At 41.3% G+C, this 14,540-nt stretch overlaps 1 protein-coding gene across 1 annotated transcript in view; it reads left to right on the top strand.

Annotated features, from left to right (window-relative positions):
• MICAL3 (microtubule associated monooxygenase, calponin and LIM domain containing 3) overlaps nucleotides 1-11,343 on the top strand; it is a 156,913-nt gene extending 145,570 nt beyond the window's left edge. Inside the window, exons 40-42 of the mRNA XM_030454325.1 lie at nucleotides 5,328-5,427; nucleotides 6,393-6,466; nucleotides 6,552-11,343. Of these exons, the coding sequence (XP_030310185.1) occupies nucleotides 5,328-5,427; nucleotides 6,393-6,466; nucleotides 6,552-6,736 (359 nt within the window). The 3' untranslated portion in view covers nucleotides 6,737-11,343. The remainder of the gene's footprint in view (nucleotides 1-5,327; nucleotides 5,428-6,392; nucleotides 6,467-6,551) is intronic.
• The last annotated feature ends 3,197 nt before the right edge of the window (nucleotides 11,344-14,540 follow it).

Genomic DNA, 14,540 nt, shown 5'->3' with positions numbered 1-14,540 from the left:
GCATAGTTCACCTTTATAGTACCAAATGAGAATTTCAGCCTTTTCCCAGGGCTGTCTTTCAATACAAATAGACCTAGTGAAAGCTCCTAATGTGAAGTTGTGGGTTGTTGGTTTGTTTTTTTTAAATTAGCCTTGATGGGAATGTCAATGATTTGATGATACATCCACTGTCTAAACTTAACCAGCCGGATGAAGGAGTGCTTTTTCCATTTATCAAACTATGTTCTCAGGGTTTTTTTTCCCCCTGATTCTGTTTCTGTAACAGTTAAACTTTTTCTTAAAAGAGTTCATTTGAAGGCGTAATGAAATGTGTGACATGGAATCACTTAAAAATTTGTTACTGTCAGTAAGAAATTCCATTTCCATTTCAGGAAATATGATAAAATAGTTTTCCTCTTAAAATTAGAAAGTTCCTATTTCAATTGGCTTGTGATATCTACTGCATGTATCAATACTCCTTATTATCAAGGGAGTTCATTACTATCACCTTAGAAGTTTGGTTTTTTTTTTTTTTAAATTATATAGATTTAAAATTCTGCTGCGTGATAAGTACTTTAGAGTGTATTAATTAGTGTAACTTTCACATCTTTAAAAAAACTATAAGAGGTAAGTTTTCAGGTTGCAGTTTACTCTGGTCTCACTGTTTAGGTCCCCTAGTATGTTAAGAACACTTTTTAAAGCCTTACTAATTGTCCTGGGGTAGGTAGAAGTTGTTTCCAAAGCAATTATAATAAAACCTATATAATTTGTATTCATAGATGCAACTGTAATTTACATCTGGAATTACTGGAAAGAATCTTAATAGAACAGGATATTTTCCTTCTCTTAGTGAAATGCAGTTGTTAACATTTCCAGTAGCAGGACTATTGTAGATATTATGGACTTTGTAACTTGATTCAAGGACATATTTTCCTTAGACAAGAGAGGGAGAATAATATTTTTGTTATAAAAAAGGACAAATCAAAGGCAGAAAACAATTGCAAGGAGCAGGTTCTGTATTACAGCCTTCTGCTATGTATGGCCTGTGGCTTTTTACTGGTAACCAAGGGCAGGATCTTTTCCTTGAATCAGACTATTTGCACAATGATGACATAAATTAGTAGTTTGTGATCATGTTGCAATGCAATGAATGGCATTTTTACATATCAGATCTTTATTTTCAGAACAAATATGGAGTTCCTCACTAAGTCTGTATTTCCATGGATTGAAATTTATAAATATAGCTGCATTTGAGTTACCAACATTCCATACACACACATGCACAATTCTGAATGAAATCTCAAACCCTGAAAAATTGAAGTGGATTTTTCAATACCGTTAAGTGTCCATCTCCTGATTCCCCCAGAACTGAGTATTAAAGCATATATAGAAGAATTCAGATTAGGTCTGTTTTGTGTGGAAGCTTATTCTTCACTGTGCCTTTGTGGTTTGGAGGTTTTATTGTTTGCTTTTATAACCTAATCTGCGCAATGACAATTGTAGATAAAAAGCCCTAGTATTTTTACATTCTAAATGAAGAAGTTAGGAAATTCTGAACAACTGTAATTAAGGTTCTGGTATGGTCAACTTCCTGCTCCCAGTACAGAGGTTTCTTTCTGAGAATGCTGCACTGCTCCATCACAGGCTTTGAAGCCCATGTGCTCTCCCTCTCACTCCAGTGTGTACATGTGCTGGTCTAGTTCTGTGATGGTCCCTTCTAAAGCCTTCCCACCTCACTGGTAGTCTAGTTCTGTAGAGCTGAGTTCTCAAAAATAAGCATTATTCTTACCATATTATTGCTTTGGAGATAATATGCCTTTTCCCAACACAGAAATGGCTCCACTTTATAAATGCAGTTGTGCATTGAGAGCAGTGTTTCATTCTACTAGCTCTGATATTTCAGGCTCATCCTCCCTGGTGCATATGTTCTTCTGTAACTATTAGTGATGCTGGTTATTTCCAACTGTTTATCTCAGTAATGTAAAGTACAGCTGAAAAGCAGATTCTCAGTGTTAAAATAGCTGAGCCATTCAAGAGATGAGAAATGTTTGTCCTTCACTGGCTGATGGAAGAGATGGAGAAGATTCAGTAAGTCAGCAATACTAATAGGACTCATAAGCTTTAAAATGCTTCATGAAATGAGAATGTCAAGGGAGAGCTTAAATTTACTGTTGTAACTCTGTAAAGCCCTCAGTTTGTCATCTCCCCTGCAGCCTCTGATGTGAATCACTTTTTTACCCATGTAAAAGCTTCTTCACCTCTAAGCCAAACAGTGCAGTTGAGTACATGTGTACTCACCATCCTTGACACAGCAGATCCTGGCAGGCTGGTTCCATGTTAATCAGACTCTCCTTGTGATGTTCTCTGTCTGAAGAAATTATGTTCTGTTAAAAAGGACACTTTTACCATCAGTGGATGCTGCCATGGTGATAAGAGCATGGTCCTGATAAAGCTTTAAGGTAGGGTGTCCGCTCACAGCTTGTGTCTTATGCATACAGGTGAGACTTTATGTAACCCTCCTTGAAATTTGGCATTTATCAGCAAGAGTTAAATATTCATCTCTGCTCATCCAGGCATCTTGTTCACAAACCTTTCAGTTGAAGACCATGTGACTGAAAAATATACATTAGAAAAAAGTACAGTAACAATAACCTCCTGCCTGGTATTTGTACAGCTAAGAGTTCACCAATACTCCAGTCTACCTCTTACCTGTTATCTGTGCTTATTAGAGCATTATTCATCTGTAGACTGTATCCCTTGTTTCTGCTTCTCCATTTCTTGTATTTTTTCTTTTCTTCTTGTGTTTCCTTCTTTCTCACTCTTACGCTTTTTGTCCTTTGCTTGTCTTTTATTTCACCCCTTTCCTCCTCTTCCGTTCCACTTCCAACTTCCTCTTCCTCTCCTGCCTCTTCCTCTTCCTCGTTTGGTCCTATTGAAGTTGAGCCCAATGGCGGGACACCACGTCGTAGACCTCTCTCCTTCTGCCCTTGCTGTGCCCATGAAGGTAATGTAATGTCACACGCTCCCTGTTCTCCTTGACCACAGCTGAGTTGTAGCAGCACTAATCAGCTAGAGAACATGAGGCCCCCAGCCCATTTCTTGCTGTGTCCCCAAACCAAACTCTCAGCAGCAACCTGGTAACCAGCTTCTCTGAGCCTGTGGCAAGTTATTGAAGGTACAGTACCCCTTCTGCTGGTCCCAGCTGGTGCTTAGGAAGGCACAGCAACTGGGAGGGACATTGGGCAGCAGCAGTAAGAGGAGTGATGTCATGCTTTAAAGTTTCTGGTGTTTCATTTGGTGGCTTCAGTTTCTCTATTCCTCCTGAAAGATGTTTGGAAGGTCATATAAGGGAAGAAAATCTCCTTCCTTAAATGGCCTTTTAATTAATATAAATGGATAAAGGGAATACTGTGTCTTTATAAGGACTAGTTTGAAAAAAAACATCCTCGACCTTTAAAAGCCAGCAAACCTTAAGCTAGACCAGTTTTCCCTCATCTGTCTTGTTAAGTGCATTCTTTAACAGTCCCAAATGGAGTTTGCCATAGAGTTTCCATTGCCAAGGCACGGGGGAAGGGGTTGTTATGTGTGTTCATGGTGTAATTTTGCTAACCACTTACCCTGCTTTCCATGGCGTTCCCTCACATCAGTTGTCAGTGCTCCCTCTCCAGTCCTCCCATTACTTCTCTGCTCATTGGCTGTTTAAAAATACTTCTGTATTTCATAGGTCAGTAGCGTTGTGTTTTGGCTTTTTCTTAAAAGCATCTGTTTTCTGTACATCCTGGCATTAGAAAGGATGGGGAGACTTCCCAGTGTGATCATGGCACCACAGCACTGGACATCTGCATGTAACAGTCTCCCTCTCCTGTCGCCACATGGGCACATTGTGCAGAGATGCTCAGAAAGGAATGCTTGGAACTGAGCAACACACTGGTATAAAGTCCACAGAGCCAGAGGCTCTTAGTGTGGTACAACTGGGGCTGCTATTCCCCAAGGGTCTGCCATTAGGAGTTTTTAAAGTCACGTACTGTCAGCCAAAGCCACAGTTCAATAGGAGTTGCAGGCTTGCCTTTGTTAGCTCCAGCTCTTCTCTGATCTATGAAGGATGGAGGCAGGGCACAGAGGTCTGAATGAAACAGCTGTGAATATGGTATTGGTGAAGTGTTTCCCAGAGGCTCAGTAGTAAGCTTGCTGCTTGATTATTTTTAGCATCAAAATTACTATTTGAGGCTTTTTGCTCTTGCTGTAGATAGTATGTATCCATAATAACAAATGTAGACAGAGATGCTGGTTACTTTTGGGATGCTTCAGTTGCATGCAGGGAAACTGATGCTACCCAGCAACCAAAAAAATACTGTTAAGCTTGAACTGAGGCCTTGTTTCTGCCTGTACTTGGTTGCAGGCAGGGGCATTGCTACTGTCTTTAATGGTGTCTGATACAAGTCACAGCATTCATCTGCAAGTAGTTCAGCATGGAATTAGTGGCCCAGACCAGGATATTGCTAGGAGGAGCTTCCCAGGCAAGCTCTTGCATTTGATAAATATTATTATAAGGGTTTTGGAAACAGCATTTTGTAATTTATTCCACATAACTCCTGACAGATACAAGATTCATCAGTGGATTAATGAATAAGTTTAGGAGCTGGTTTTAGAATAAGTGAAATGCTAAGAGTTCTGTACTAGGTGGCCAAGGCCCAAGGTAATTTTATTCTGCTTTGGTACTAGCCAATGTGTCTGAGAGTTCTTTTTCTTTCCAGGACTGATATGCAGAACAGTAGTAGTTTCTGTGTAGTGCCACTGTACAGAGGGGTCTTCAAGCTGGAAGATATATGTGGCTAGGAGGAACAGTCAGAAAAAAATTATGTAGCTGTTTAAAGATGTTACTTTTGGCCAGTAAAATAAAAGATTGAGGACATGCAATTGAAAAAATTAAAGCTAAAACACATGGAGTGGCAACTGAATCTGTTTCTGATGAGTGTACATTTAGGCAGCTGGCATGAGGTTCTATCAGACTTTTTAATGAAAGGAAGAGTGAAATACTTGCATAAACCTGGGCTTTCTGCATTAAAAGTGAGGAAAAAGCAAGCAATCACAAGAAAATCAGAAAGAAAAACAAACAAACAAAAAAACCCACCAAAATCAGGCTCCAAAGAGAAGAGAATCCTTTTGGAGGTGACTTCCGCTCTTCTGTGTTCTGTAGGCAAACTGAATGGACCCGGCTTGGGAGTGCTCTGGCAGCATCTTGCTCGGCTTTCTTTGCACATTTTGCCCCATTGTTGTTTTTGCAGTTTGGGTTTGTAAGGATTGCAGGGAGTGTTACCTGAAAACTTACCAGGTTTCTTTTTTGGCAGGCATGGGTAAGAAGGATGATCCCAAGCTGATGCAGGAGTGGTTCAAGTTGGTGCAGGAGAAGAATGCCTTGGTTCGCTACGAGTCCGAACTGATGATATTGTGAGTGAATGTGCAAAGCATGAAAAGTGGGAATTATGTTACAAACAGTATTAAAAGATCTGTCAGTACTGTTTTCCGTATAATGTTAGGCCAACAGTCTTTTAAGCTGATTCTTGGCTGAGATGAATTCAAGAGCATTTTTAGAAGAGTAGTAGAAGAAGGAATAATAGCAATAAGGAATGAAAATTCAAATTGTTTGCGCACATACAGTATAGATGCACAATTAAAATTCTGAGCCCTTCCCAAGCTGTTCCTGGGTAAAACACATCTTGTTCATACAAGTGTTTTTGAATTATGCAGAAATAATGTGTGATGACTCCTGGTTTTGATAGAATACACTTTTATTTGTATCCAGAAGTGTCTGATTCAGTCACCTTTGCTGTGTGGTGCTCTTCTCTATTTGTAGTGGGATCCTAATGTCACTCATTTGGGTTTAGATGATAAGGCTTATTTCCTGTTGATAAAATTGGGAGCTTTCACAGTCCTCATGCTGCAAATTGCCTGAAAATTGTTTGAGTGTGTTAGATGCCCTAGGCAGTGTGGAAGTTGATTGTCTTAGTGCTTGAGTCAGGAAAACTCCATGATCTTGTCTGCATTAGAGTCTGAAAAGGCAGTGGCCTGCCATGTCATTAGCTGATACTAACTTTGTCTATAGACTGTCAAGCGACAGGAGATACATAGAGGAATTGAAGATCTGCTTGCTCCTTTACACCATTTTAGATTTATTCCCACCCACAATCCACTGATCTTTCTATATTGCATTTTCTAGCAGAGGGCAGAGAAACCAAGATGCTGACAGTACATTCAAATCTTAAAAAAATATAGTTATAGATCTTAGGGTTTTTTGAGTTGTTTCAAAACAGAATGCTATCTAGAGGGTGAGCAGAAATTCAGAACGGGTTTGAAGCAATATATGGGGTATTTTAATATACCCAGAAGTTGTATTCTTGGTATTTCTCTTTCAGTGCTCGGGAGCTAGAACTGGAAGACAGGCAGAGTCGATTACAGCAGGAGCTCCGGGAGAGGATGGCAGTAGAAGGTGAGAGAAAAAGGGAACCTTTCAGAGATTGCATGTGTGTATTTCTAGCCTTGTTGTATGCTGACAGTTTTTGATATCTCTGTAGATAATCTGAAGACAGATGAGGAGCTCTCAGAAGAGAAGAGGATCCTGAATGAGATGCTAGAAGTAGTGGAGCAGAGAGATTCTCTAGTGGCTCTCCTTGAGGAGCAACGACTTCGAGAAAAAGAAGAAGACAAGGACCTGGAGGCAGTCATGCTTTCCAAAGGTTTTAGCTTGAACTGGTCTTGATCTTAACACATTTACCTCTGTGGGTCTGTGTTGTCCATTTGGCCTACCCTGAGTTCGCCAAAATTACATGGATAGGAAAATGTTGAAGGGGAAGCCTCCAAAGGGTCCGACAGCATGCAACGATTTGGTTTGAAGCACTCAGAGGCCTTTTGATAAGTGTGTTGCTTCCAGAAGCTTAAGTTTAAATGTCTGCAAGCCAAGTTGAAGATAATGGGTTGAGACTATGGAGTCTCCTTGAGGTCCTATGCAATGGACCATATTTTTTTTGTGTGTGTGGTGAGGGAGAGGAATAATCCATGTGTGGGGAAGGAGGTTAAGGGAAGAAGTACCCTTAACTAAACTGTATTTATGGCAGTCCATTCCTTTCCCATTTTTACTACACCATTTCAAATAAAAGGGAGGGAAGCGGCAACCCTCTCTGGAAAACCACAGCAGCCTGTAGCAGCCTGTATGGTGGAGTCAGCTGTACGAGAGAGTTCCAGAAGCCCAGGGCAAGACCTCTTTTGCTTTAGTCTTCCTCCCCACCAAAGAAACTTGCAGTTGATCATTATGCATGGTTTTGAAGAAATACGAGACAGAGAAGATGCTACTAGTATGTGTGATGGAACTCTGCCTCCTGGTTTTTAGAGATTTGGGTATCAGAGGACTTTCTCCCTTTCATAGCCTCCTAAATCATCATCGTCTTGTGGGGAAAAAAGGGAGGAGAAGAGTGAGAGAAGATGTCCTTCTGCTTTGCTACACACTGGAGAGACAGCCACTGCTGGCCTTAGTCTTCATGGCCACAGCTCAGAGGCTGGTGGGCTTCGTTGTTCTGTTTCTATTTTGACTGCTTTGACACTGGAAAATATTGACTGTGGGACAGTGGTAAGTGTGCTGGGGCAGGGGTGATACCAGGCAGCATTCCCTGGCTGTTAGGCCCCTAAAAGGGAGAAGCCCTGAACTGCCTGAACCACCATTAAGACTTTTTAGTGTTTTTATTATTTTTCCTCTGTATTTTGTTTTTGCACATTGGAAACAAAGCTTAAGACCTGCCTGGGCTCTCAGTCACTTTGACCCTTTTATGTCAATTAACTTATTTTTTTGATACTTGAAAGAAGATTCATTTTTGTATCTTTTAGGAAAAAAATGGACGAGTGATGGGTGTGTGTGCCTGCTGCATTCTACAACTTCCACTTCTAAATTACTGGATGTTGTTACCTTTGGCTATTTATTGGTGTTCTTATTAATAATTTGATTGTTACATATATTTGATTGTGGAGAGAGTGTTTTAACTCTGTTAGAGAAAGACACTACTGCGGATTGGTCCCTACTTCACAGCAAGGGCAGCCTTTATATACCCACGGATGCAACCTGCCCTAGAAGTTCTCCTATACGACAAAATCCTGTGCATTCGTGGAGCTGTAAGAATTTTTTTGAGTTCCAAGCATACTTTTCTTCTGCATCCCAGATTCCCACTGTTGAATTAATAAACTTCTAACTTATTTAAATTTTACATTTCTATAACAAGAAAGCCAAAACTGTGAGGTAGAAATACACCATATATCTCACTGAAAAAGTGGACCCTCACACTGCTGAAATACAGCTAGAGGGACTTCCATGAAAACATCCTGCTGCATCTGCTGGAAGAAGCACCTTTTAGCTCAGCTAGTGAAGCAAGGGGCTGCTTTTTATCCTGGAGGGTACTCATTACAATTGTACATTAAGCAATGAGGAGGACATGCACTGAGCAGTTGAGCACCATTCATTGTTTCATAGAGTTCCTGAGCACACTTACATCCTTACCTTGTCCCACGGAGCTGGTATAGCACTGTGCATTGGGTATGTGCCCCATCCCTAACGTGACTGAGTTCAGAGTTTTTTCCCTGTGGGATGCTGACTGTCTTCTCTTTCTAAAGAAGTACTAAGACTGCTCCCTAGTGTCCTTGAGAAAGTGTCCCGTTCCCAAGCGTATTCATCCACCATACTGAATCTTTCGGCTTGAACTGAGGCTGTTGGTGCAAGGTACCCATGCAGGGCTGAATGTCCATTCATCTTTTGCCCCTGGACAGAAATTGGCATGGTTTTTCACTGTTGGCTCTCTGCCTTCTTCATGGAGGTCTTCTGTAAGCCAGGGTCTACGATTTGCATTCAACTCTGATTCAGGAGCATGACTCTGGCTGAGGAAGAGTGGGTAGGACCATACCCAGAGACTCTGAGTGGTGCTGGTTGTTAACTGTGGAAACATGTTTTTCCCACTTCAGGTGTTCCCCTTTATCCCCCCAGTATTTTTTGCTAAGACATTACAGATTAAATCCAGATGTTCATGAAAGAAAACAGGCAAGTGCAGTGCTGCTTTGTACTAGTACATGTTAGCAAGTGGCACCTGCTGTACCAGCATCACAAAGTGTTGGCTTACCAACAGGATATCCAGCAAACAGAATTTCCCCCATCTGCCAGTGCAGGGGCAGCTCCACAAGTCCAGATGGCAGCAGTGGTTTACATAGTCTGCAACTGAGGGGTCGCTGGAAGCTGGAGAGGAAAAGAAAAAGAGAGGGAAAGTGAAAAAAGAATACAGGAGGAGATAAGAAAGAGCTAATACAGTTTATGGTAAACTTCTCTTGCACAGAGAATTAGCCTCAGTCCACAGAAAGAAATCCTGAAGAAGAAATAACCCAATTACTACTTTTCCCTTTCATGCTGGGGGACACTGGCCAGATCTTTGCAATGGAGAAGACTGATATCACTTGAGGGTGATGCCCTATGGCATGGGAGAACTGCATACGCTAAACCAGAATTCTTTAGGTGATGCTAAAGGCCTCTAGCAGTGAGAATTAAAATGAAGACCTAACATTGTGCTTACAAATTAATAAAAAAGGCATGAGGGGGAATGTTAAAAGGCCTTTTTATATAAAAATGGTTGGAAAAGGCACAACTTGTATTTGCTGTTCAGTTGCACTTTAAGAATATGACTTGCATATCAGATAACTGGGTTTTTTTACTATCTGAATATTTTTAATTCAAATTTTGTATTTTTAAAGCTTAAAAAGGCTCTTGTGACCACAAGATTCCTTATTTGTATCAGAATCCAAGTAGGATGTTCAAGCTCTTTGTGCTGTCCAGGTGGGTAGCAGCACATGACTCAGCCATGTGCATTCAGTGACGTGTGTCCATTTCACTTATGAAGGGAGAGAGAAGGCCCTCAGCTACTGAGTAGTGGCCATGCAAGGGCATCCATCCCCATGTGATATGGTCCATACCAAGGGCTGTCCACTTCTTCCCTGCAGTAGATAGGAGGAGAGCCGAGCTTGGAACGCAACTGTGTTCATTTTGAGATGGGCACACTGAAGATGGAGCAAGCACTTCAGTCCTCTCCTAGGAAGGGAGGAGGATGGAAGCACCTGGGAGGCAAATGGGGATGGGGGAGTGAGGACTGCCAAAACTATAATCCCGAGCTTCAAAGAACTATTGTGTGGGGAGGTGACAAGATGTTGCAGCTCCAACTTCCAAACGTACTCCTTCTTTCAGTTAACCAATATCCCATGGTCTCACTAGGGCATGTTACAAACTGCGTTGCTGAACATATTTTAGAGCAAACCGCAAGTTTTAAAAGCCTGTCCTTCTCTCTATCTGTCTCGACGTTTTATGTAAATATTTGTTTGTATGTAAAGACACTAGTGGATCCTTGGGTTACCCCCAGTCAAGAATCTGAGTTTCGTGCAATGCCTAGGCTTCTCTTAGAACACGGTGCTTGCATAGATCTAGTCACCGCATTTGTGTGCACTCTGGTGTTTTTTAATGTTTTTATAACTCCTAATCTTGAACATTATGAAGTATTATAAGTGGTCTAGACTGCATGATCTAGAGCAGCTGGCAGTTCCATTTTTCTTAGCAGCTGTTTCTAAAATGTTCACAGCTACACTTTGTTTGGTTAACATTCTTTTAAAATTGCTTTTTGATTAAGTGTTTACACCAGACACCAGTGGATGAGAAAGGTGTTGCATTATAAAAACTCCTGCGTACAAATTAAAAAGCCACAGCATGGCTTTATGGGACTTTCAGTGGCCACTGTCTGCAATAGTGAAAACTCTAAAACATACTAAAAACCAGGCTGTATATAGTTCACAGAGAACAAGATTGCTGGCTCTCACCGTTGTAAAACAACAGAGATCAGAAGTTTTCCAAAAGTTCCTGCTTTTGGATTGCTCAGAGCATTGCTATAGGCAGATAAGCCAGGCAGATAAGGATCTCACTGAAAGCAGATATGAAGGGGAGGATGCCATGTTCTGATGGCATTTCAGTAATTTTAATACTTGGTATCTCTGCGTGCATGCGTGTGTGTGTGAAGTCTAATCCAGGTGAAGGGATCTGCTTTGGCATCTTCCCTTTTTTATGAAAGTGAACTCTGATATTCAGATCATCCAAGGCTTTTACGGTTGGCATGTATGGAGTGTTAACAGAAAAGCGTGTACCCTACTTGTAAAAAACAACAACTCTGTTCCAGCTTGTTTTCTTCTGTTTGGTTGTGTTTTATTGTTTGTTTTTATGCACACTTGCTTCATTGGTGTTGAGATTTTAGCACCTTGGATGGCCAACTGAACTAAAAAAAAAAATAAAGTCATTAATTATTTTTTCTTTTGTTGGTGGAGTTACCATTTGTTTCCCTTGCATTCTCTCCCGTGGTTGATTGAACAAGAGGCCAGGAGCTAAGGGAAGGTGATCTTGAGATAAAAAAATTAGGTGTTATAATGGGCCTGACTTCAGTTTCCCTTTTGCTGGAACACTCGGAGCCCATCTGAATTATGGGAGATACAAATAAATCCATCTTGATGCGGTCCCAGTCCATGGTCCTCCTTTCTCCATATTTTACAGTGTTTCTTCAGATTCTCTGTGAAATTACAATAAATAGCCAAGAAGGTATGAGGGTAATGTAAACTTAAGTGTAGGAACCAGGATTTTTGTTTCTGTATCTGTAACTTGCTTCCGTAACTTGCAGTACTAGTGTGAACATCTGGTGCCGGTATAGCAGCGTGTAGTAAAACAAGGAGTGATGACATCAGTGCCTTTGTGCTGACTTTCTGCATCGTTTTAAGCCTCCACCATTCTTTGCTCATGTCTCACACGCACTGTGCCAGCTCAGGAGGGCTAGCTAAGCAAGGTGCACCTCTGAAACTGCATCCCTTGAACAGACTTGAAGGAATTAGAAGTTCAACTCTCTACAACTTCTGTGTCAAGAAAAGGCATTTTGTTTGGGTATGTCCTGTTTGAAAAGGGCAGATATTCAGCAGTAGTCATTGGCACTGGGTCCAGTAAGCTTCAGGAGATTAAAGCCTGGAGGAATGACATCCAGTGACACTGTTGTCATGTGCAAGAGAAATCAAGACTGTGTTTTTTTTCAGCAAACAGAAAACACACACTATGTTGTGGGGAATCCCAATTAGGGATATCCCAAACAATAAGACTAATTTTCCTGCCTAGCCAGCCATTTTAAGAACAAAGGTGTTTATAAAGTGGCTAATGTAAAGCAGACCTATTATGGCAAGAGGGGGGATGATGATGTGCCTCGGTATTTCTTTTTGTGCAGTGCATGGAGGCCAGGGATGGCAGGCTGTGCTGTACGTGCAGGAGTGACAAAGCTCACTTCTCAGTTCTTCAGGGAGGTTTCAAACCTAACAGTTCCTCTTGTCATTTTCATCTTCATCTCTTGCTTTCAAATAGTAGTGGGAGAAAGCTGCAGTTACCTGAGAAGGATCTCCCTGGTGTCAAAAGACCAGTCTGCAATGATTTCTCCCTTGACACCAAAAGAGAAACAAATACATGGAAAGTGACCACTGGATTCCAGGACACAGGAGGTCAGTTTCCATTTGTAGTTTAGGAGACCAGCCTTAGAACACATCATCATGGCTTTTTAATTACACTTTTTAGTCCTTGATCTCAGTTTAAAGACCCTGTGTTACTGCTATTTGTAAACTGCATAAAACAACCAGTCCTCTAGAGATACCTTCCTGTTTTGCCTACTTTGGCAAAGAGCTACACTGACCTTGGATGGCGGGTCCACTCAGATAAGCAGTGTCACAACCTGCACAAATTAGCCATGTGTAGGTAAGAAATAGCACCAGAAAAAGTCCCTCTAACAAAGAAATCCCACCTAAGGAGCCCATTGTGGTGGCAGCTGCTGCTTTCAGTTTCCATTGATAATGAAAGTAGCCTCCATGTTTCATGCCCACAAAGCAACCTCATCCACCCCTATGTTGTTCCCCTTGGCACAGAGCTGCGATCTTCCCCCACAGTGCTAAAGTTAGGAATAGCATGGCAGCTACCACACAGAATGTGAACGTGCTCTCAGCTCTAAGGTGGAGCCCAAGAAGGACACAGAGCTGTTAGAGTAAGTCTAGAGGGCCACAAAGATGATTAGGGGTCTGGAGCACCTCTCCGATGAAGACAGACTGAGAGAGTTGGGATTGTTCAGCTAGGACAAGAGAAAGCTCCAGGGAGACCTTATAGGACTGTTCCAATACCTGAAGGGCCTACAGAAAAGCTGGAGAGGGACTTTTTGCAAGGACATGTAGTGGTGGAATAAGGGGTAATGGCAGTGTATATTTTTGGCTGTAGCACATAGAGATGTTGCAGTTACTTAGCCTGAATATACAATGAATTTTCTCTATCCTGAGTAACTTTTCTGGAACAATAACTAGGGAGAAATGCCTAACATTAAGAGCAAAGAGCAGGTGAAAAAAATGTTCTGTTTCAAGAAGTCCTTACTATGAGTGCTGTGACAGCTGTGTACATTGAATAACTGCAGTTTTAAGTCCTACATTTAGAAGGCAAACCTCATTCTGTAAGGATGCTGCCTAGCCACACATACTCTCCAAGAAAAGTGTTCTTGGAGGTGATTCCCTTTAAGAATTCAACAAGGAGCTGAATGTATCTTCCTCCTGTATGTCCCAAGTATCAGCAGCAATGGAACTGTTACCAGAAAAAAGAATCCTACAGGTGGTAGTAGGTGAAAGCAACAGTGTTGGCACCTGGCTGCATAGCTATCACAGCTGGTGTCATCCTCCTCGCGAGGGCGGGGTCTCCTGCTTCACTGTATAGCTATTACTTGAGGGAAGTGATGAAGAGTTGCCTCCTTCCTTAGCCTGCACCCTTTTACGCAACACTCAAAAAAAGAAAAAATAAACTGTTCTAATTGAGCTCCGGAAAATTTTTTTTTCTTAGCATCTTTGCCACAGTGTAATTGCCTGGGAATTGCAAGGGAATGGATAAACCAGTATTTCCAAATTTACCGAGTATGTGGTTCTTTTCTGAATGTCTCAGACACAGAAATCACATGGTTTCCGATAAGCAAAAGATGATATATTCTTTTATTATTAAAATTTTCCATACACATACTAAATAATCTTTATTATTCAGATACCAGAAACAAAACAAAATGCAGGTTTCATTAAAAAAAAATAATTTTTTTAAAGTGCACTGGGCAGAAGAGCATGCATTTTGCCTTCTTGGAGCTAGCAGGCTAGCAGTGCTGATTTTCCATGATAAAGTTGAACAATTTGAAAAAGAAGAAACTTCAGTTCTTTAGAGTTTACAAAAGTCAGCAGATACCTACCTACATGTCACTTTCCCCCCCCCACATAATTCCCAGCATGAAGCCACCTGATGGGGTGGACAACATGATTTAAATCTGAATCAGAACTGGGTTGGTTTTCATTTCACAGAAACCCAAGAACTTTAAAAAGCACTGCATGATCTTCCCTTTTCCTGACTAAACATCCATCACGTGCTCTGTGTAGCAAAACAAAGCCTGAAATGATACCGTGACTTGGCA

This window comes from Calypte anna, chromosome 1 (assembly GCF_003957555.1).
Source record: "Calypte anna isolate BGI_N300 chromosome 1, bCalAnn1_v1.p, whole genome shotgun sequence".
In the NCBI taxonomy this organism is placed as follows: domain Eukaryota; kingdom Metazoa; phylum Chordata; class Aves; order Apodiformes; family Trochilidae; genus Calypte; species Calypte anna.
The sequence above is the reverse complement of the archived record's forward strand: the minus strand, read 5'-3'. Positions and strand labels throughout refer to the sequence as shown.